The following is a 25175-nucleotide window of genomic DNA, read 5'->3' on the forward strand; positions in this document are numbered from 1 at the left end:
GAAAGGAGTCTGGATGTGCCAGGCCAAGTAGTATTTACATTTATTTTTGATTATATACACTGGAATTGATCTTGCTTAAGTGTCACGAGGACGGGCTTTACCCCAGGACGATAAACAGAGCACACAAATCAGATGATTGCAAACATTATGTGAGATTCAGTTTCATTTGATTTATTTACCAACACGTCCGAAATCCTGACCGCTTATGAGCAAGTCTCTGTTCCACTCAGTCTTTGTGAAAAGCTGACATTGATACTGGTTTTCTGGCAATATTCTGAGATAGATGAGTGTTATAGTTTATATTCCCTCGCTTTTCAAGAAGTTCTGCTTTTTTTGATGTTATGTTTGCATTGTAAACTCTATTCTGTTGCTCCTGTGTTTTTTTATAATCCTGCCTGCTAAGCTTTAACTGTGAGGCGCTTTGTAACTTTTGCTTTAAAAAAGTGCAAATCCATATATGAATCTTTACTTACTGTGCAAGTTAGTCAAAATTGAGTAATTTTTCCTTTTTTAAGACAAATCATGGATTTTTGTTGGTTTTAACCACAAAATTGCTGTCAAGACTCATGGGAGCTATAGTTGTTGAATGCTAACAAAATAATCAATCTTTTTTTTTTTTTGTTAAAACAATGTGTTAAACTTTTCTAGCCAATACATTAATATATATATTTGCCCTTACTATAGCTTAGTGTGTGCACAGAAAACCTCACCATCATGTTTCAACTTTTCACAAAGAATCATAGAATAAGTGAAAAGGACAATTTGGTACTCTAAGCAAATGAAAACAAGCGAAAGATGTGATTTTGTAAATACTATTTGACCCAGACCTGATGTATCTTATGTTATCCATGTGCGGGCACAATCACACACAAACACACACTCCCACATCCTCAAACAAGAAGATTCAATGGACAAACAATGAGACAAGTCAGTCAAACAGCTGAGCATGCAATGCCATGTCAGGACAGTCTGCTCTACTATTAGTACTCAAGAGTCACTGAAAGTGGTCTATAGTCTGTCAATGACCATTTTTTTTTATTAGTCAGGCAGAGGAACAGGAGCAGGCTCCAGACTTGGGCCAGACAGACGGCGGCCGGCCTGCTTGTAAACTGTAGTCAGGAGCAGTGAGAGCGTAGTGAGGTGACGGGATGGTGCTATGACACTGATGCAGTAAAATGCTAGTGTGTCGTTCCAGGCAACACTCTATATACAGCAAGACTCTATGTGGCGTTATACTGATCAAGGTGCTAAACAGTGCAATGGTATGTTTCCAGCATGGCACTCCTGACTGTCGTATGTGCAGTAGAATTAAAATCGAAGCAGTCACACAGGTGTGTTTCCCCCAACCAGCATATTACTTACTTGCAAACAGCTGTTTGAATATTACACAAGTTCCTATCAAAATACCAAAAACTAAGAATTACAATTCAAGGCATCATAATGCTCAACAGTATTTTGAAAAGCTGTTTGTAAAGTTGTTGGTATGAATGTGGAGAGTGAAACCATATCAGTGGCATTTCACGTGCAAAACATAAACTATGACCAGAAAAAAAAACACTACAATTCATGCACTCCTAGGCAGTGAATGTGTGTGTGTGTGTGTGTGCCCACATTTACTGTATATACATCTGTCACATCTGCAAATGCATGTGCTAGGGCTCAGCACGTGTGTGTGTGCTTGTGTGATTAGTGTGTTTTGAGAGTCACAGGGTCCATGTTTCCCCTGCGGTGCATTAGTGCTGGTGCTCTGAGGTGGATGTAGGTCATGTCATTATAACTGATGTGGCGAAAGCTCTGAGTCCTGCTATTTGAAAGCACATCAGCATTAACTTGGCAGACTGAACCCTGGGCCCAGGCAAACACCAGTCTACATTAGCGTGCCTCTCCTCACACTCAATTTAATATAAAATCTACAGAGACAGATGCTTTATGCCGGTGACGTATGAGACTGCCATCATACTTAGCCAAGTAAAATGATTAAAAAGCTAAAGCTCCTTCAGTCAGCTCAATAAATTGCTCTTAGTGTAACTAGACACACGTGGCAGCGGTCGACTCAAGCTGGAAAGTATAGAAATATCATGTGAAACCTACATTAAACAGGATTTCAACAAAGTCACTGAGTAAGCCTCAAACAAAAAGGAGAACACTGGCTCTAGTTTCTGTCTGACTCGCTGCTCACTCCCAGCAAACACCATCACATCTGTAAATTAGGGTAGCAAGAGTTGCATGCGAGGGCAAATTTGTGTTTGGTAGACTGATGTCAGGGGTACACCCAGGCTCTAATCGCACCATTATCCCCAATAACCTTATTGATGAGGAAGCCAAGGCTGATCTGGCTGCCTCCTACGGTGCATTTGACTAAAGCTGCCTGCCAAAGCTACGAGCGGTCCATCTTCCAATCCATTTTCTAAACTGCTTATCTGTGCAGGGTCACTTGGGGCAGCGCTGAGCAAATGGACACACGCATACAGTGTGTACACGCAGACACGTGTACATAAAGACAAAAACACACCCTGCTGCTAAACTCTTTAGTCTCCCGTTTGGCGGTTTAAATGAAATGCTGGACTCTAACAAATCTGATCAAACTTCAAAGACACTCAACGCTACAGATACACACAACCTAAGCCTATTGTGATTGAGAGATTACCAAAAGGCCAGGGATTGAGTGGACGTGCACTCTAGTGCTTCCCTTTCTCTTTATAATCTCTACAACCCTCTCTCCATTTCTGATCCATCCATTTCCCATCTCACCGCTTTTTAAGCCATTGTGTATTAAGAAATGGACATGATCATGGCAGAGATAAACCTAGTGATGTTTGTAAAGTGTGTGTGTGTGTGTGTGTGTGTGTGCGTGCGTGTGCGTGTATGCAGATAATGTGTGTGCACGGACAGCAGGAAAATACTTACCTAGCATGCGAATGTACAGTGCCGTCTGGTCTGAGCTGTCATAGGAGATGGCCCCGCGTCTCTGGAAAAAAAACAGAAGGAAACATCATCAATGTCTGTCCAACGTGAACCAACACAATGTTGTCAAATAACAGGTTAGTGGTTGTTTCTGCCCGCAATGGTATATACATACAGCTTGATAACTGGAGGGTAGTGTAATGTCACTACTGTTGGTTATAATCTACTGTGTGTGTGTGTGTGTGTGTGTTTGTGTGTGTGAGTGAGTGTGTACACAAACTGTTACACTGATAAACATGTTCCAGCTCCATATCATCAGCCCGATACAGCACTTACACCGCTATCAGTCAAAGAAACTGACGTGTTATATGGATGCGCACATACATATAAACATACACACACACACACACACACACGCACACAGCTTCCCATAAATAGATTTTATTTTGGGCCTGTCCAAATAGATTTGCCCCCATCCAAAGTGTTTTCTGTTTTTTTTTTTACTTCCCTTTAAAGGTCTTCCTCCTAATAAAAGTGTGGGTTGATCAAACATTTCAAACATTATGTACAGTTGTATACATATCAAAAAAATATTTCCCTAATCAGACATCAACAAACAAAAGCCATTTGAATGAATTTGAATTAGAATTTGAATGGTCTTCAATGGACCTGACAACCAGACGGACGTAACCCAACAACCCTTAATAAGCCAATAGCTTACGATTTAAAACATTCTGGGTGGCAATGTGATGTTTAAATGTTATGAATGATCTTCTCTGTTGCAAAACCAATTTGATTATCTAGACTCTACAGTGTGGGCAGCTGCATCACAGGAAGACTTGTTCAAAGAAAGAGCAACAGGAAGTGTTGACTTGTCCACCAAGTTTGTTGACCAGCTACTAACTGTTCATTGGATAAAAGTTGCTCTAAGTCTAGATTTAGACATGGGTACACTGTGTGCTGGGGAAACACAAAAAGACAAAGGGCTGGCTTGAATGCATGGCTGCAAAGAACAGAGTGAGCATGCCTTGTGAATATTGCACAAGAGTAAAGAGGAAGGTGAGCAAAATTGCTCCGTGTCTTACCACTGTTTTTAACTGTGTGATCAATATGCAAAAAATACACGTGAATTGCTGTATTTATCACCTCAACTAACATTATAAACCAATTAAACAACTCTGTAAATAAAGCAGTTGTGTTGGGATACAGTCAGTGCCTTCCATGCAAGTTTGAATCTAAGTAATGGTCTCCAACAGGCCATAACCGGTTGTTTCTTATCAGGGAATGTTTTTTCCCCCCCAAAGTATCAGGAGAGGATAAACAGGTGCAATTCTCTACCTTTTTTACGTGCCGTTATTGTGATATATACAGTTGCCACTTGTCTACATCACAGGTCATGATCACGGTTGCTTGAGGCACGGAAGGGCAAGGATGTTGTTGCACAAATTTCTACTGGTTTACCATTTTTACTGCTCATTCCATCTACTCCTAAACATTAAATACAGTGAAAACTAAAGATGACTGCTGTTATGGGTTGAGGAATCGATTTCTGATAACACTATAACTGCTTTTTTAATACTTTTTTGAGACAACTCTGGGTCCAGATTTACAAACAAATGCGTCAAATCAAGTAAGTCAAATCAGTTCACTGGTTCCTAAAATATTCACTGACAACATCAGACATGTGTGTTCGAATAAGTCAAATGTTTTTATTGGCTCAAGATGCACTAAATGTTTCCAGTGATGCCTCAAAGCCCTTTGACATATGTGCTCCAAACTTTGTGTTGGAGCACCAAAAAATAAACCGAGAAACATTTTCTTTAGGTTTCTGGGGCCACAGTTTCCACTGATTTACTGTGAAATCAAACCTTTTTTGTTTTAATTAGGGTGCACTTATTAAAGGTGCAAGATGCTAAAATATGTACAAGTATTCCAGCGAATAAAGTCGATGAGTTGCATCTTTACTTGTGTCTGCAACACCATCCAGTGCAAACAGTATCCCTCAGCAGGAGGCAGCTGCAGCAGCAGAGTCACTAGCACAGTGGTAGTTGTAGCAGGTAAGACTGTGGTAACTGCATATTTGCTCTGTTGACAGACAGCTGCTCGGGGCTACAGTGAGTTATTGGCTCACCTCTCTATGCACTCCTCACATCCTGGCCCCCCTCCAGGCCGACTGCGCACTCTCCCTTCTGGGGCTACCCTCGTGTAGGATTACCCATTCCACAGGGAGCCTGCATGACTGGCCAGTTGGCTCACTGACTCACTGCTGGACTGATGGATGGGCTGATTGTCTAGTAGGGATGGACTGTGTAAAAAATGATGGGCTAATGTTGGGCCCACTCATGACTGACTAAATAACTAGCCAAGTGACTGAACAGATAGTTTACCTTGACCATCCTTAAGGCTCCATTTACCTCTGTCCTTCAAAGAAAACCAAGAAGTTTTCAAACTATATGTCCATACTTTCTTAAAAGATTGGGAAACCATTTCTGTAAAGCTAAAAATGTGAACAAACTGGTAAAAATCTAGCCTGGGTTTAATTGTGGTCCAATACTACAGAGACTCAACCAGAGAACAAAGATGGAGCTGATACATCGGTCTATATTCTGAGACCATTTAATGACAAACATCAGTCGGTCACAACACAAACAAAAACACATGCAAACACAAATGTACATGCTTGTATACTCATTACTTCATATCCCAAGGATTAGTGTGAGTCTCCTTCAAACACACACACACACACACACACCTGACACTGTCTGTCCTCTGAGCTCATGACACCAGCCAATACAAAGCTAATATTTTACCGGCTAGCAAACAGCTTGACTCAGGGTGGGTAATCTGCAAAGCTGTATTTTAGTGTCAACAGGCCTCTGTGTTTACACACAGCACCGGTGGTTAGTGTGAGCATTATAGATTGTGTGTATATATGCATGGGTTGTGTGTGTCTGTTTGTGTGTGTGTGTGTGTGTGTGTGTGTGTGTGCTTGTGTGTATAATGGCATTGGTATCGGCTGTAACATGCGTGGGAACTGTATAATGCTGGCTCTAGGGCTGGGAATGGGAGAGTGACCAACCCTGCCAACACTTGCCCAAACAAACCTTTTGGCCAGAGCTTGCTGCAAACACACACACACACACACACACACACACATACACACATACACACACAGGGCCAGCCACCAGTTGGCACTTAAGTGGACACTGGCATGTGTTCCCTTGTGAGCCGGTGAGAAGGAGGCTGCAGTGCAAACACTTTGTCAATGTCACATTCCCAATGTGAACGGAGGGGAAAGTCCTGTTTTACCCTTGAAATGGCCGACCCCACAACACACACCCCTGCCACGCCTTGCAATGCCAACACACACAAAGCCGTACACTCGCGGTCTTGTCACGGTCCAACATTCATGAGCTTGAGCTCCTTCGTAAGCTCTGTGTTTTTGGCATTTATGCTTCACAGCTGAGGGTGATGAGAAATAAGGGAGAGAGAGATGCAGGATGTCAAAGGCAGGACTTGAACTCACAGACACATGCTTCTTTTATAGAGGTTAACTAATAAATTTGATAGCTTTTATTTGCTGTTAATTTTTTCCACACGCTTATCACAAATCATATAAAACATGAGGAATGTAGTCCAGCAGCGATTAATCTCCTTCTTGCATGTTCATTTCAGCTGCCTGCCTGATCTAAAGATGTCTCTCTCTCTGTCTGTCCTCTATTGCATCCTCAGAGGAGGGCGTTACTACATTTTTATCATGGCAAAACCGAGACAGGCAAACCTTATCTGCGTTATGCTGATGTCACAGTGAAATGACTAGCTCAATGTGTGTGTTTCATACAGGAAACTAGGGATGAACGCAACACTTTGTACAGCTGCTTCACAATAAAAACCTTCCATGGGCCAACTACTGGAAACTGCAGTTGGTATTGACTTGGTCACTGGAGAAAGTGACTGGATCAAGTTTAAATTTCTCTCTGAAAGAGAAAAAGCAGTGAATTGGTCAGACAAAGAGGCGCAAGGCAATGCACATAGCTGAGTTACATCTCTACCCTCCAACTTAAAACATGGGTGGTACCGTGCCCATATCATAGGTACTGATCACGGCTGCATGAAGGTGTGGCACAGCAAAGGTATCTGGCTTAATGGAGATCTGCCAGTTGGCTGAAGAAAGACAGAGATAATATCGGAGACATTGTCAATGGGTTAATTAGGAAAGATTTTGAAGCCTGGATTTGCGTGTATACATCATTTCCATGCTGTCAGTTTTCAAGAGTCAGAATTTAAAACAATGGTTCAAACTTTGGGATGAGCTGGGAAGAGCAAGGGTCAATATTGGCTATAGCTGATTGTGGCTAAGACACATGTTAATCAAGCAAACACACTCAATCCAGCCTTAGAAACTGTTTATTATGATGATTATTCCACTGGCTTTATTTTGTCAGTCTCCATGGTGCCAGCATCTAGTGGACATTAGAGAAATTATAGCTTATGGGACTTTTGCTTTTGGCTTCATTGCTGAGCTGTGCTGGTTGCCAGTTTGCATATGACCCACAGCCTCTGGCATCAAACATGGCAGGATTAACATGTCCTCCAATCTGTTGGCCTATGGTGTTTTTTCGCTCGAGACTACTATTTGTAGTAAAAATAAGTCACGGTTGTAGCTCACTAGTGCACAATCAAGTACCTACACATACCGTAGCCTATTTTACCATCTAGATTTTATAAAGCTGCTTGTGTGGGTGAACAACTTACTCAAACCAACTATTAGTGAAGTCAATATATGTCAAACAAAATTACCCTGGGCATGTTTTACAGGAAAAATATTGGATTCACAAGCATAAAAAAGCGCCAAATTGGATTCAACCAAACTTATTGAAATGTTCTGAACAGCCGCTTTAGTCATATTTAACTTGTTAACAGTGTCAAAGGTTGGTTTCAAGCCATGTTTTTCTTCGTTTACTTGAAACAAAATTTTTTGAGGAACATATGGAAATATGTCATCTACTCTGGGCGCCATTAACCAAACACCTGGAGTTGCAGTCAGTTGGTGTTTGCTTGCAACAGAACAAGCCAAATTCAGTTTTGTTTGGACTTTACTGCTACGCATAACAGTCTGCTCATTGTGCTCCCTGCAATTGCATGTCAGCTCGTTTACATACGGCTCTATTTCTTATCTCAGCTTAGTCGCTCTGCCTGGGGACATGACACTCAGGTTTCTGAGGTCGGGAGGGGTCACGTGATGTCAAAACCTCTGTGAGTAACCCCAGGGTTTCAATGTTTGCATCTATTTAACCATAGGAGTCAGAAAACAGCTAACAACATCACAAAAGTTCAGAAATGTGAACTCAAGTGACCTTTACTGGAATCTGGTGAAATTCTGCCAGTAAAGGTGTGCTGTATATGTGCTTTTTGTCCCCATTAACAGCTACCTTATTGTTATGGTGACGTTTGCTCAAAGCAAACAGACTAATGTATTGTGTGTGTGTGTGTGTGTGTGTGTGTGTGTGTGTGTGTGTGTAGGTTTAAATCAAAAAGGCACTGGCTGAGTTGAAGGAACTCAAATTCAAAACAGCTCAGTGGCTATTTCAAGCATGCTCTCTTGTCATCACCGCATTGTGATTGAGCTGATATTGTAGTCTGACGCTCTTTAAAAAAAGGTATTCAACGGTCCGGTGCACAGTAGAGAATTCTCACGCTTCCTTGTTTCAAACACAGATATAAAACCTGTCTTTATCGTCTCATTTAGTTTTAAAAACAGGGTTTCGGCTGAGGACAGGCCTGTTGCACAGTAAGTCAGTTGGGGCCAAGCAAATGAGGAAGCCAGCGGTATTCCTATAAACTGACATATCAGAAACAAAGCACACACACACACGCACAAGCACACACATAAATTCCCGAGATAAAAGCGGCCGGACTCACCACAGTTTCATAAACTGAAAGCTTCCTTCTGAGTTATGACCTCTTGCAGCGCTCTAATGTGTGGGACGACACATTCCACTAACTGAGTGCTAGGCCGTAAACGCGGACAGGTTTGGAGTGAGTGAGTGAGTGAGTGAGTGAGTAGTAGTGCGTGTATTTGTGCTCAAGCCGCGCCGCGTACACAAAAGCCCTAGATGGAGTCTACCTGTTGTAAGAGTGTTTTAGGAGAACTGCTGTTCACTCTGACACACTCCAGCTGCAGTGAGTTTCTGAGAGAGGGCAGCTGGTTTGAGGAGAGGCCCGGGGTGAATTGCCGAGGCCTCTCCCGGCGAATGACAGGGCAGTGTTGTCACCACAGAACAAAGCAGCATGCTTGCTGAGCAGTAACATCTACAACTGATGCCTTTTTTTTTTTTTTTTTTAACTGGCGGGTAAAGTGTCATAAAATGATTTAAGCCTTCTTTACAGAGTGCTTTAATGGGCCTTGTATAAATGTGCTTTTTGTAGTGTTTTATGAAACAAGTACAGTTAAAGGATGGGGGAAGGGGGAGACTTGCTTCATATTCTCACAGTCTGTCTACCCTGCACAGGAATTTCATTCATTTCAAACATCATCCCCAGGCTCTAATTGCTTCTCTGGGCCAGCTTAATGCCCCCCCCCCCCCCTCTCTGAAAGTCTTAACCTTCTACAGAGGACAAACAAAACCCAGGTCTCCAACCAGAGCGCCAACTATTTGGGGATTCAAACTAAGACTAAAATGATAAATAAATTATTCCTTCCTGTATAGGCTCATCTCATGAGTCTATAGGGCTACAGTTAATATGATTAATATTCAGACAGAGCAGCTGGCCCCTGACATAGCGTCCGTTAGTGTGTTGATGTGTGGAGCCACATTCTCACGGCCGATTGCACTCGACACTGCAGCACAAAAACAGAATGGTCATGTGATAAGAGGGGCCCCGCAGAGAGAGAGAGAGAGACAGACAGGCAGTGAAAGAGAAAGAGAGAGAAAGAGAGAGAGAGAGAGAGAGAGAGAGAGAGAGAGAGAGAGAGAGACAGACAGGCAGTGAAAGAGAAAGAGAGAGAGAGAGAAAGAGAGAGAGAGAGAGTGTGTATGTTTAAATGAGGACAGGATGTGAGGTTTGACTCCTGTTTATTTACCAAATAATACACATCCTTGCTAGAAAAAAAAAAAGAAGAAACAAACAGAACCCCCGGGATTCCAGCTCATTCACAAAAATTTCACAGAAAAACCTAAGTTTGGCAGCACAAGGGTTAAAGTTTTTGAGAAAGGTTGTGAAACACTAGGCGCAGAGTCTGAACGGCTCCTTCAGCATTCTTACCACATCCTGAAACAACGTCAATCCGATGGCACTGCGCAGAAAAAAAAAACAAAAAAAAAAAAACAACCCTTATCGGTTCAGTTAAAATCAACAAAGTAACTCCCTCTGAAAGAAGCACTGTAGTGTATTCCCCTTATCGTGCACTACACAGAAACATCCATAATGTGGATGAAACAAGCAGCGCTATCTGCTGCTCTTACGCACAGGCCTCAGGCACAGGCATCCCCCTCCTGTGCCTAAACACCACAAATGAAAAGGAGTCAATCTAGGGTCAGTGGCCAACATACTCCTGATGATATCACCGACTATGATATGATGGACTTAACTGACAGCAGATCAGCGTTTCCAGTCTAAGCTGCTTTCCTCCCATTATCACCGAAATCCACGTGACTGCCTCGTCATCAATACCATGCATCTGTTTATTGATTCTTGTATCTCAGCTGAATTTTTTTTTTTTTTTTTCCTTTTTTAAAAAAAAATTGTCAATTATACAGCCTCATCAGAACCATGTGACTGTGCCTGAGAGTGTGTAACTGGTACCAAATCATGAAAGCCAGCCACATGGCATGAAAACTCTGTCTCAGCCCTGACATGTGCAACATCTCAGTGATTGGTGTAGTAATACAAATCTATCTTTATCTCCGAATTCATGCATGTTTTGGAGTTTAGATGGGAACCACATGACTCTTTGCTGTGTCCTACTCCTGGGTCCTTTCATTCTGCACCAATCTAATCTGTCCTTGTCCTGTGTTTACCCTTCACTCCAGAGAAGCCCGAGGTGATGCAAAAATGCATCACAATACATGCAAAAATCTAAAAATCATCTTCCCCTCACTTTTAGGATTTAATCAACAAGCAGCCAAACATGCATTGTTACAAAGACAATAGAAGCATTGTAATAGATAAATGAGCCCATTTATTTAATGTCGGTGCTGTTTTCAACGCCTCTTCAACAGCATATTTACACCCAATCATAAGCATTCCACGACCACAGAGTGACATATTCTTCTAAGACTCTGCCGTCTCCTTCAACCCTACTCCGTCCTCTGTTTACAAGAGGAAATGTCTTCATCTGCGAGGGGTAGGAGAGAGAGAGAGAGAGAGAGAGAGAGAGAGAGAGAGAGAGAGAGAGAGAGAGAGAGAGAGAGAGAGAGAGAGAGAGAGAGAGAGAGAGAGAGAGAGAGAGAGAGAGAGAGAGAGAGAGAGAGAGAGAGAGAGAGAGAGAGAGAGAGAGAGAGAGAGAGAGAGCTTGTGAGTGAGCGGAACAAGATAGCCAGAGAAAGAAAAGAGACTGAGACTCTGGCCATCTGTGAGTCTGGCAGTGAGCCAAACCACTGCCCACAGAGCCCAGGCACATGCCTAACTGCCTCTTTCTGCAATGGTAGTCCAGCCCTGCTTCCACAAACAACAGGCCTGTGGAACCACACACAAAAACACAGCAGCCACCAAGGACAAACGCACCCTTATGGTCATAAATAGGGCCCGAAACACAATATTTGTAGATGTGTAATTGCTCTGCGACAAAAGGCTGAGTGACACTGCTGTATGCGTACATGCATGTTCACCCAAATCTGCCGATGTTCAGTAAGAAAAAAAAAAAAAAAATGACAAAAGACTATGTCAGCTGGTCTTTATATTGAATTAGTGAATCCCCCTCTGTCACTGTGTTGTTTTTGCACAAAGCATTAAAGTGTTTGGACACATTAAATGCATGATTTAACAGTGTCTCCACAAAAATCACATGCAGATCATTATTGTTTCACTGGAAACTCACTTAACACTACAAAGTGCACTGCTGGTTGCCAATGACCCCTTTTTTTCACAACAAAAGAGCACAATAACCGCACAGCTCACACCTGCTGATTGGAAATGAACTCTGGCCCACTTGAGAAATCAACTGGTGAACCTGACCAAGGGACACGACTGCTTTACACTTGCGTTCGGATGCTGAGGATGGGGCATTCTAGTATTATTCCAAGGTGAGGTTTTCTCCTGAGGTTTTGGGATCTCTCCGGGGATCTTTGGGCTACGGTCTGAGAAAGCAAGATCAGTCATACTGGACTGCTCCAGAACAGAAGGCTCCAGGTCTTTGGATAAGTTTTATAAGTCTTTGCAACTAAAGCACAGAGCAATAATGGAGTGGTAGGATAATGGTTACAAGTATAGAGTTAATGGACAGATAGAAAGATGGATGAATGGTAAGTAGAGTCTTGTCCAGCCAGCTTAATCCTACATTTCATGACATATGGCGAAAACATTAATAACCAAGTAAAAAAAAAAAAAAAGACCAGGGGGATACGCAACACTGGGGGCCTTTCATCGCAAAGGCTATGCATTAGTCTTTGAGGGAGCAGCCTGTGATGGTGTTGTTAGGTTCAAAGCGGACACACATGGGTGGCTATGTGGAGCAGGGTCTTGCACAAAGCCCTAATGGACAGCCCATTGAAGAGGACGCTCACAAAGTCAAAGACAGTGACTTAATGCTTAGTTAATATGCTGGGAGGTGCCATGCAATGCTGTGGGAATTTCTGTTCATGAGCAACTAGAGGGACATGACCCAAAGAGATGAGAATACACCCTGCTGCTGCTGCTGCTTTTGTACAAAACTACTGAAGCAATACTAAGGATGCTTTTTGAAGAGTGGATTCAAAAAGAAAAAGTATAACACTGTGGGGAATATGTTTATTGAATCACACAAGTCATGAGTCAATAAACTAATTCCCCACACTTTTTTCCTGAACTTTTTTCTTGAGGTTGCAGACACACATGTAACAGTTAGTTAAAGAAAAGGTTTAGTGGACGGTACGCTATCTGAGACATATACACAACACTCAATGCATTGGAGATGCTGTGTACTGTCGTGCCAGTTTGTTTTCGTTTTCTCTGTGTACATGAGAGTCAAGCAGAATGTGACCCCACAACTTGAAGATTGTTGTTGTGGCCTACCTTCGCTTTTCTTTTCTCTCACCGCAGAGCAGAAATATAGAGGCAGGCTTATCTGAGGCACATTTCCAAGAGTTCAAGACTCTGAGAAAGCAGGAAGTTCAAGTATGACTCAATGATTTATGTTTCTTCTGTCAATGTGTCAAGGTTTATGTTAACATAAATAACAATGTGGCACGTTCCTTCTGGCAAATGTAGCAAGTCCCAGGAGTGAACTGGTTTACTTTAGACATCACACTGTCAGTGCTGGCTAAAGTGTAAGCCAGCAGGGGCCTTTTATCTGTGGGCAACATGCACAAATGCAAAGTGGCTTCAGGAGATGGCTTGTCAGTGTGTGTGTGTGTGTGTGTGTGTGTGTGTTTAGGTCTAAAGAGATAAGAAAATGTGTGCGCCTGTGCAAGTGAGTGTGTATTGGGGCCTAGATATCCAACAACCACCTGCAAGATTCCTGTGGATTATTCATATATTTGTTAAAAGGGTGCTGCTTTTAAAGGCCTCTGTGACTCTCTGAGCCAAACCCACTGTGACTAAATGTTAAGAATATTATTTTGAGTATTTGTTTTTATTATTATTTATTTACCTGTGACAGCTGTCTCGGATCAGGAGCCCCGAAGAGAGAAGAGCTGGAGCTGAAACTAATGGCTCCCCTCCGGCTGAGGACATGCTTGGGAACCGGCCTGTCTAGAGGCAAAACCGGCAGCTGATAACATACTTCCATTGAATAGTCAGGGCTGGATCCGGATCAAAAATATAAAATTTAAAAAAAAAATAAAAATAAAAATGCGGAAAATATATGACTGGTGAGTTAGAAAATCTTTCAATATTGTGGAAACGATCTGCAATCGAGCTGTAAAGTATTTCTGTTCATTATGAGCGACTCAAAACTTGTCAAGATCGCCTTCATGGATGCTGCGTCTTATCTGCCTCCACCGTTTTACCTCCTTTGGTGTCATTCTGTTGGGGAGGGGGGGAAATAATGTTCATTCTGCTGTTGCATTTGCTCCTTTCCTTCTCATTTTACTCAAATCCGGGCCCACGGACGACGAGACCTTCTTGCCATTTTCTGGATCTTTATGAAAACGCTTCCTCATTTTCAAGGCAGAAAAAAAGCTCCGTGCATTTGTGTTTCGTGGCGCTCACAGATCCGCATATCGCATATCCCGAAATGAAAACAAAAGGCACGACCACTTCCAAAAAATGTCATCAACATATCATACCGTGTGCAACACCCGGCGGATGAAGTGAGGCAGCTCCAGGATGTGAGACCTTGTCAAAGCCGTTCGGCGGGGGAGTTTTTTTTCTCTCATTCAGACTTACACCGGTGTCGAAATATAATCAACATGTAGGGCTTTTCCGTCTTTTTTCAGAAGCTGCATGATGAAGGAGCAGTTGTCTAATTCACCGCTGACCGTAAAGCACAAAGTGTCTGGCTCAGAGAGGAGAACCCCGACGTTCATCTCATTCAACTGCGACCCCCGCTGGCATTTACAGGCAACGTAGTGGCACGCGACCTAAAAAACCGACAAATAATAACTTTAAGTGTGTCTATTTCTCTATAACTACCTACCTATCGTCCTAAACATTAGCCTACTGTATGGTTTTAAAGCACACACCACCTGCCAGAGATGGTGCTGTTGGAGAGAGCAAAAAAAACGCCCTTGTCTAAGCTCGACCAATAGGAGTGAGGCAGCTATTGCTACCGCTATGCTGATTGGACGACTTTGCTTACAAGGTATGAAACGACTGTTTTCATTGGCTATGCGGTCAGGGCGATCCCAAGACCTATATGAGCAGTCGTTTGCAGACGGCGTGGACTTTCTCAAGGGTATTCCTCCACAACGGGGCTTGCCCTGCAGCGGTCCACATCATTGCCTGTGATTACCTTCATCTCATGACTCATACTACTTGGGAACTGAGACTCACCGGGAGTTTGAAATACAGCCTGGGAAATACAGCTAAATGTTGCAGCTCTGGCAGGCACAGGCAATTTCCTCCATATGACTACTTGTGGTGACTCAAGACACATGCAGCTTGCATTGTAAAGCAGACTGAGTTACTCATTTTATTGTCAGCAAGCACTGTTTGGGTTTTATGTGTCTGTATTATAAGCCTTTAAAGATAATAGACCAATGACTTTCTGCTTGATAAGGTGTAGCTGACCTCATACTGCAGCTGAGTGGATAAAATAAGAAAAAAAACACAGCATCAATGGACCAGAACATTTTCGCTGGAGGTTTCAGTGCCATGCCCATGTGCTGGGGGACAATGGATGTGCCATGGCAACAGTCAGGCTTAGTGCCAACAGAGGCATAATCCCCTCCCTCCCTATTTCCATGGGTCTGAATGTAGTCCCCCCCCACGATCATACCCCCCACCAAGACGGTCTGCATCTTTTCCAGGCAGCTACGGCAACACTGCAAAACACAACCATCAAAAACAGTGGCAGGGGTGGAAAGAATAGTAAAAGAGCCAAATTCAAGTGGAGGTACACTGTGATTCCATTTGAAATGTTTTCAAGGAAAAGTGAAATTGCTTGTGTTAATAATTACTGGAAAGAGAAGTTCAATATGTTCGCCTAAAAGGAAAAAATGTGGTATTCTGAGTGAAACCTGATTTTTCAAAGAATTCATTTAGAGGTAAACAGAGGATCATTCACACATATGCACATATTCACTTAATTTAGTCATAACTGTCTCTGCAACTTTTGTCTTTTCAAAACCAACTATGATGCTTAATCAAGCTGAATTATTGATTTTACACTTAAGTGGAAGAAAAGCTACTCAGCTGACTTTCCCTCTAATGAATTACTTTGTACCACTGAAAGGTGGATCATGTCACTGCAGAGAATACACTCTTTAATGTCAAATGCTACTCCTGCTTATCACATCTTACTTCTTAGGCATTCGCTGCAAACATGTGCCAGCAGAGCAGAGAAGGTCAGCCACACAAGGGTGTACTGTTTTTGCATTTGTGCAGTTAACAAACCTGTTGTTGCCAGACAACTCGGAAACTGCTTGATCTTGCATACAACTACGTCAATGGCACGTCATGTGTGTGTGCACAGGACAGCACATACTTTACACTCACTCCTCTTAAGTGTACACGTGGGGAAAGGATTTGGGAGACATCTTTGTTAATTAATATCTTCCGCAAACTAACACACACACACACATACACACCTTTGAAGCATGGCAGGTGTGTTTAACTACTCCGGCATCAGCCTCAGGAGCTTTGGGATGACAGGAAACTGGTGAGCTGCATACCTGCTGATTCCCCGTGGGGTCACAGGTACAGTATCTGCTTGTGGGGCCCCCAGTACTCCACTCCCCCTGACTAGTCTTATTGAGAGCTCTCTGGAGAGAGATTGCAATCTCTGGTGTCCCTAATTGATTTACCTGTTAGCTTCTGACAACACTGTGAGCGTCACAGGAGTCGCTATCTATTGCTTCATTGCCCACGCAGCAATTTTACCCCTATAGTGCTCTTTGACATACATTTTCTATATGTGCATCGGTGCGCTTACATCTGTAAACAAACACACCAACACGCATTTACACACAGACAGTATTTATTTTATGTTTGAAAACATTATGATATATATGCACATGCTCTTTGTCTAATATTTTTTAAGAAGCTTAAGTACGCACCCTCCCACCTTTGTTAGTTGGATTTGTGCAGTACTGAAAGACAAGTGAACTACATTATCACTCCATTTGTTTAGTACATTTGCACCCTTTAGCTTACTATATATGATAATAATAATAAAACATGATTACTATTATCATCAATATGAATTGAAAGAAACAGCATTGTCAGGCTGCAGTATCCTTTTGTGTTGAACCAGTACAAATCCCTGGAAATGTATTGCTCTATGTATGTAGCGCCATCTTGTGGTTGAAAAGAGCCCTTACAAGGACACTGCGCTTGTATGATGCAGAATTAATTAAAGCAATAATGAGGTACACTACAGTATATCCTAAGTATATCCTAAGTATATTTTAAAGAGTAGGATACTCCTGGTTTATAATCAGAAGAATTGTGCAGTAAGGTGTATAGCCTTATATTATCCAATGTATTGACAACTACAATATACGCTGCAATGCTTTACAAATACAAACATATTAAAAGCTGGCACATCATTTTTGCGTTAACGCATACAGTTTGATAAAAGGTTGTAATTCTGTAGTAGGATCTGTGCAATGGAACAAGAATTTGGTGTAAGTGTAAAATAATAAGTCCAGAAACGTTAAACTGAATGACTGAGTCCTAGATAACACCACTGTGTGACAGCCTAATATGATACTTATGTGTTACAGAAGTGACAAATGTCTTGTTTCCATCCACATTATTTATACCCACTGTAAGCCAACAGCATAACCACAAGTGCAATGTAAGCCCTTTAATGACGACTGCAGTGATGTCAAAATGCAGTAATGCAATGACTGGACACGGCCTGCCTGCTTTCTACCACTAGATAGCACCATTTTACCGTGTTAAAGGCCAGTAGGATTTACAAACATAGCTCCTCAATAGAAGCAACACTAAACTGCTTCATCTGGGTACAAAAAGAGCAGTAGGAGAGCTGACAGTAGAATATAAACCATGAAAGACTGATATGATACTGACCATAATAATTTGACACTAGACTTTGTATGCCTGGCTTTGGTATGAATGGAATAGCAGATGTCACAAAGACAGAAATGCCTACCACTTGCCAAGGCATCTTACAACTAATATATCAATTAAGAAGCTACATACATTTCTGTGGACTATGTGATTCCTTATAAATCAGTTAAATATTTCCATAAAAGAAGCAATAAGTTACAAAAGATATCAAAATTGCTATTAATAAGAAGAAAGTAGCATTTTTCCAGTAGGGACAGTGATATAATTAAAACTGCACAAAGGGTCCTAAATGTACTATTCTGCAGGGGTAGAGGTAAAATGGAGGGGACATTTAGGGACAACAGTCTGACAACAGTCAGGCTGTCTGGAACAGTCTAGCTGTGGTAAAAGGAGAAGGAGAAACCTGTTAAGGGGACTGTTAGTCCTGACCAGGCAAACTAGTGCTTTGCCAGATTTGATGTGCATGACTTTCCCACTGAGCAAGTGAGCATGCTAAGATTCTCTGGTCTCTGTGACAAAGTAACCCAAATAACACATGTCCCCTGCCCCATTGCTGTCACTGTTGACCAGGTTCACCTTCATTTAAGGCAACTTAGAACTGGCACTGTCCATCCTTGCACTCTTAAAACATGTGCCGACCTGCTATGGGCAGCACTTATTTCTTATGGAGCAGAGGGTGTGATCTTTAAGCTTGGCTGAGAGAAGCACTTTGAATGCTGAGCGTATCTTAGTTTCTCATGACCATCAGCTGCAGTGACGCCTGTTAAAACAGACTGACGTCTCTTTTACGTCATTGTATGGGAGAGGATGTTATATAAAAGTCCATGTGGAAATCTGGCTGCTTGATGTTATCCTTCTTATCATCACATGACTATATGTCAAATATGACGTAGGACATTTGCAAAACTGTGAGGCTCCACAGTACATTTATCATGCAAATCAACCATATATGTCATCCTACTTATAATTACACTGGATTATCCCGGAAACAGTGTAGTGAATTATGGTTATGGAAAATGCTTGTCAGTAGTTTTTTTTTTCACTGTAATTCTATTTTCAATATTTGTACAATAACTATGATATTGTGGGTCAATGTTTTTAATTACATGTGTTTGGTTCTCTTTTAAAAACCTTTGCATTTCCTATGGTAACATTAACTATGACTACAATATGAGATGTCATATGCTGCAGATGTTAATTGTCAATGTGACCGGAATAAGCTGACATCATCCAAGAGACACTGTCAGAAGTTTGAAAATTCCTACAAGCAGAAAAAGGCATTGCAACCTTTGACAACCATTAGTGTTACAAGACAGACAAAGAAGGAAGAAGAAAACTAAAATAAAGCTTAAATAAATATTAAAATGTCTGATTTAATTTACAGTACATGTCCTTTTAGTGTACCTGGTCTCCTGTTAAGCAGTTCATGATAACAGGATGTCAAAACTGAGGCGAGACACCGTTTACCTCAGGAGAAGATCTCTACTGTGTTCTGGATAAGTCTGGAGACATCTTGCACTCAGGAAGCCACAGAGAAGTCTTGGAAGCACATCAACAGATGTTCTGATCTTCAGTCAAACAACCAACAGTCTAAAAAGGAAAAAAATATATAAAACCACCTCTCTTTGCCACAATAAAGGAAAAAGTCTGCATATTTCTCTGCTTGTCATAACTGACCGAAGTGGAAAGAGTTTACATTAGACCATGACTTTTATTGATGTAGGGATTAACTACATTAATACATACAATATAATTACATTTACTCTTGTTGCAGTAATTGAAAAGCTTGAAATACCTTTTAAACTTTTACTCAAGTGTGTTTCTGTACTTTGCTACATTTTAAATCACCGTTATTACAGTTTACAAACACTGTTAATTATGGCTGGGCAATATATCGATATTATATTGATATCGTAATATGAGACTAGATATCGTCTTAGATTTTGGATATCATAATATCGTGATACAGCATAAGTGTTGTCTTTCCCTGGTTTTAAGGGGTGTATTACAATAAAGTGATGTCATTTTCTGAACCATTTAGTCATTATATCCACATTACTGATGATTATTTATCAAAAATCTCATTGTGTAAATATTTTGTGAACGCACCAATAGTCATCCCTATAATATTGTCTCAATATTGATATTGAGATATTGAAAGAAATAATGACTCAACATTCATCATGATAATTATCAATATCGACTGATGTGAAAATTTTTATCTTTTTATCATCATTTTTATGTTTAGAACTGTTGATTGAATTGGACAAAATCTGTGGAAAAACTCTCAATCAGAGTAAACTAACTAACTTTTACTGTGATTGAGGTTTAAATAAGTGACTTTACCTTTACTTCTCATGATTACCTTTACTGATTCATTTCTGTTTACCTCCAGTGAGTCTACAGCGAGTTACTGCTGACTTCACCATTACTTGTAGATTTGTCATTTTTCTAAATTAAATTTGCAGCAGGGTCAGGCGGTCTTTTAAGAACACGTGCTGAAATGTAGAAATAGTTATTTCAGAATGCGTACCAAGACCTTTTAAATCACAGGCAGTGACTGCTAACCATCTGTATGAATACAATATGACTTCCACCTAACTGAAATATTCATACAAGAGAACAGATGGCACCCTTTGCTCTGCTCCCTATTCTGATCCTATATACACTTTTATCTTCCTCATGAGCTTGTAGACCTTTATGTGTGTGGTTGTGTTTGTGTGCAAGTGTGTAACACCGACTGTTGTGTATTTTGTGGCCTTGACGGTGCCTGCAGACCCTCCTACTCTATAATCAAAGCCCTATGTATGACCACCGAGGCTTTTTGTCATCAAGCAGTCTTCACACTGCTTTTAACTTGTCCATTTTCAATCTTTATTGCATTTTTACCGACAGACACTGCATTATAATGAGTCAGACTGTAATGGCTTAAAATTATTTTAAATTCCCTGCAATCACAAAGACATAAAACAGAACATCTTCCTAATTGCTCTCATTTGAATTCACTTTTTGTGCGCTGCCTAAATGGTTAGCATTTGAGCAGTCCTTGCTTGTGGTTAATGAATTTGTAAGTATACTAGGTCTGAATTTTTAAAGACTACTGATTAAAGCTAAATTAAGTGGTATGCCCACAGCATCAACATCTTTGTACATTAGTAAATCACAGGGAAAGGATGTAAACGAAAGAAATGAGAGATCAGGTGAAATGCACATGCCTTTACTTATCATACATAATATGATGGCAAGAAGCATCCAGTCTGCAAGTTGACATTTTCACCAATTTGTGAATCACAAGTCAAAGAAACTGTACAGTTAAGAGTAGGATCAAGAAGTGTTGAGTTTTCAATCTATTTTTATTTCAGTTTCTCTATAATTTCAAGACATGATTCTCACCTTTGAGGTGTTAACTTGTACATTCTTACAGTGTCTTCAAAGCTCACAATCTGCAGTCGAGCGTCCCTGTACGGACGCTTAAATGAAACAGAGAAAGAGAGAGAAACACATTAGACAGTAAAGCTGTCATTTTCATTGGTAACATCTGTTTAAATATGACTCACTGACTTTGACGTGTCTGTGTGAAAAGCACTGTGTGCACAGCCATGTGGGCCTACTGCAAAAGGGAATAAAAGTGCAAGGAAGGCAGATGTCATATTGTATGAGTCAGAGTAAAAAAAAAACTGATTACAGATGCTTAAATAGGTCACAAACTACCAGAACTATGAGGATGAGGATCCTATGCCATCCACATCCAACAACCCTGGGAAGCCAAATACCACAAATAGTTTCAAGGGTCTTAACTATGCAGACCCATCGCTGTCAGACGTCACCAAGAGGAGAGATTTACAGCCAGTTCACTGGGCCTCCACGTAGCTGAACAGTATGGGCAGCAAACTGTTAAATCCTCCTCTATGCTCTCTAGTTACTGGCAAAACAATATATTATCATTAAGGTGTTGAGTATGAGTCCGTCAGTTGTGTTTATGTGTTCATTCATGAACCTATGCCTCTAAATAAGTGACTCAGGTAATTAAATGCTTTTTATTCCTGAAAGCAGCTGGTTCTTGTGCTGTTGCTTAAACTCTATGCAAACCAACCCATGAGCATGTATTATGAGGATATGGAGCTTGTTATAGAAGAGGGGCCAGCTGAGAAAAAGTGAACAAAATGTCTATAAATCATTTATATGTTGTACATTTAACTGCAAAACACATCATGAGATTTCAACAGTATCTCATTAAAGCACTGATCAGTAAATATCCACACTTATGAGAACATTTAGACCTCATAAGTTATACAAAAACACACACACATATACATGCATGAGGTCAAGCCCCGCATTACAGAAGCACAGACGTTTCACTTCTGAATTTTAATTACATCACTCCTGATGAGAGTTACAGAAAGGACGATGGCATTTGTGCAACAACATAGAAAATTATCAGCCGTTATACACAAAGACACTTTATTAGTGTTTGATGCTTGCTGCAGTCGTCCACACAACTGATAATTACCGTTTCTGAGTCATCCATCTAAATGTGTTTGCAGCACAAGCCATTTCACAGTCAAACCAAATGATAATTTTTTGCTTTCATCGCTGGTTGTAACCAAATCAGACACTACAACGATCGCCTTTACACTCATTTTGAACATTTGAGTGCTTGCAGGTGTGATCATTTGTCATTTAACATGCAGATCGATAAGGCAGAGCATGCAATATGCTCACTCAGGAGACCGCAGTCATTGAAGCAGTGTTGATTATTTGTAGTAATTTCTTTCTGACAGTGTAAAAGTGAAACTTTTTCATCTATAATACAACAAGAACAGACAATAGAAATATGTTAGACACTAACTTTAAACTTCTCCCAAGTGGTGGAACAACAAATGACATTTCTTCTTTGCTTTGGTGTGTAAATGTAATTTGGAGAGAACCAAAACACTTGCATATCATCCACACTCTAGCTATAAAGACACAGAAATTACTTTTGAAATCTTTTCAGATGTGGGCTTTTGAATGACAAACCAACCAATCAGTACCATCATAATTTTTCTTTTGAAAAATGAACAGTCTGTTTAGTTCATTTGTAAAAGTAAGGTTAAGTAAAACAGTGACTGAGTGGAACTGAAACTCAAGGCCGTTTCTAATTACACTGACTTTAGAAAGACAGAAGCTCAGTGACCGTGGATGTAGTAAGCCTGACAGGTGGAAAGAAAGTACGGATTTGGGAATAATTATGAAAAAAGAATTTCTCCTTCAAGCCGGATACGAACCAGCGACCTGAGGATTATTATTCTCTGACCCCTCAGTTGCACATTTTTATCTGTAACCATAAAGAATATCTCACTCTTGTCTTACAAAACATAGTCATTGACTAACAATCTTGTTTCCACCACACTGTACCGGATTAGTACCTCTTGTCAAGTTGTTATCTTGAGTTAGATCTAGATTTTTTGTTTGTATTCCTCGGCTCTCTGTCCATGCCCTCCAAGAAAAAGAAAGTGTAGCCTCCCAACTTTTTCAAAAATTGTCTAAACAAGAAAAGACAAAAGTAAGTATGTGTCAGTGTTTTTTTGGTTCATTATTTTACCTTATGATAAAGATCATGCCATCTTTTGCCTGCACTCATTGGCCAGGCATCTGTAGAGGCAAATGACCTCAGCCTTGACAGCCACTCTGTGTCCTCCATAGCCTTGTGCGTCTTCTTCAAGGCCATTTTCTGAAATAATACAGCTACAATGCATAACTCCCAGCAATCAAAAATGTGTGATATGAAGCATTGATGACACAATAGGCTACTGCATATCCACTGCATCCTACAACTGCAAAATAAAACAATAGTCTAAAGCTACAGCAACCAATTCTCTATATCTTCTAGCTTACATTAAAATACAATGCAATGCATAAAAGCATTGAATCATAGTATGGAGACCTCAGGTAGAAAGGTTTATTGGCAGTATTGTTTTGGCGATTTTTACATATAACGGGACATCTAGTCACCCTGATCTGGAATAGTTAAAGTTAGGAAGTTACTTTTAGAGAAATGGGTAATGCCACAGATGTAACTGAACGTTGGCCTTACACATTTAGTGATTATATGACATTTACGTGAACAGCAGCGATCAAAATGAACACAGGCTGTTTCATAAGAATCTAATTCAATTCAATTCGGCAAGAACATGGAGTTGTTGTTGTTTTCTAGCTTACTTCCGGAAAACCACGGTGAAAGATAGCTGCAGGTGTTTTGAAAACGCGTGATTGGTAGTACAAAAATGGAATTCATGATTTGATTGGCTTATCAATGTTGGATCTCGCCATTTGATTGGCGTTCAGAAAGATGGACTACGCTACATGATTGGATTCTAAATGATGGAATTCGTGATGTGATTTGCCGTATATGTGAGTGACAGGTGGAAAAAACGGATTTGGGAATTATGGGAAAAAGTACCCTCCTTCGAGCCGGATTCGAACCAGCGACCTAAGGATTACCATGTATCCGCTACAGTCCTCCGCTCTACCAACTGAGCTATCGAAGGGAGATGCTAAACCGTGGTGAGCCATTGTAGTTTTATACGATGATACACATGAATAGTCAGCTGTAGATATTTAATTTGTATTAGGTGAATAACATTTGAGACGGAGTCGAGCGAACAGCAGTTTCGCTCCAGTCTGAGCAAATTCATACACAGATTCTTACTGGAATTTTCCAGTCCACCTTAAAAGTGGCATAACGCCTGTAGATGGTGTTGTTCAGTCACTTTCAAGCTAATTCATGTGCTGAAAAACAAATATGGGGAGCATAGATGAAATGAGAATGAATCATAGAATTACATGGTCTTTAATTGATTTACAATCCTAAATTTGGATCATTTTAACAGTAGCATTTTTTTCTAATTGCCCTTACTCATGGTAAACTGATTTTCAGTCTTATTGCTATTTCTGCCTATTTGCTGTGGTCCTACCTGATCAGTATTAAAAAGTTTGAACAAACCAATAATCCATTATGACATGGGACATCGCAGAGTATTGTTATCCTGAATTTAATTCATTAATATTTATTCAATATTATTATAATTTTTTCTTATTGACGTCAAAACCTTTAGAGATTTCACTGCTTTTTTCACATCTGGACCACATTAGACCAGGTCCAGATCAAAAAACACTCTTCCTAGGCTGGTCAAATCTGAACTAGATTAACAAGGAGACTTCAGAGATTCATAAAAACACAGTTTCAGATTTGTGAAACCTTCATTCCATTATAAAACCATTATACTTAGACTTGTCAAATCTGGACTAGACTAACAAGGAGAAATTTATCCTTCTCTGTCAAAAACACTGCAATAGAACCCCACTCCAACTGTATTATAAACTATATATATGTATATATATATATATATATATATATATATATATATATATATATATATATTTATATTTATATA

The 25175-nt window shown here is 40.6% G+C and overlaps 1 protein-coding gene and 1 non-coding gene across 8 annotated transcripts in view; both read right to left on the reverse strand.

The window, feature by feature from the left end:
- pde7a (phosphodiesterase 7A) overlaps positions 1-23910 on the reverse strand; it is a 29417-nt gene extending 5507 nt beyond the window's left edge. For 2 of the 7 annotated variants that reach the window (XM_044339658.1, XM_044339657.1), the window contains exons 1-2: positions 13694-15683; positions 2908-2968 (exon numbers count right to left, since the gene is read on the reverse strand). In XM_044339658.1, the coding sequence (XP_044195593.1) occupies positions 2908-2968; positions 13694-13831 (199 nt within the window). In that variant the 5' untranslated portion in view covers positions 13832-15683. Of the gene's footprint in view, positions 1-1362; positions 1396-2907; positions 2969-5035; positions 5145-13693; positions 15687-19206; positions 19330-21132; positions 21210-23323; positions 23453-23766 lie in introns of those variants that run through there. The other 5 variants (XM_044339662.1, XM_044339661.1, XM_044339660.1 and 2 more) reach the window with 4 other exon arrangements.
- A 273-nt stretch (positions 23911-24183) lies between these two features.
- On the reverse strand, positions 24184-24269 carry trnay-gua. The gene is given in 2 exon segments: positions 24184-24219; positions 24233-24269. It is a non-coding gene; the product is annotated as a tRNA-Tyr (tRNA).
- Between the last annotated feature and the right edge of the window lie 906 nt (positions 24270-25175).

This window comes from Thunnus albacares, chromosome 21 (assembly GCF_914725855.1).
Source record: "Thunnus albacares chromosome 21, fThuAlb1.1, whole genome shotgun sequence".
In the NCBI taxonomy this organism is placed as follows: Eukaryota; Metazoa; Chordata; class Actinopteri; order Scombriformes; family Scombridae; genus Thunnus; species Thunnus albacares.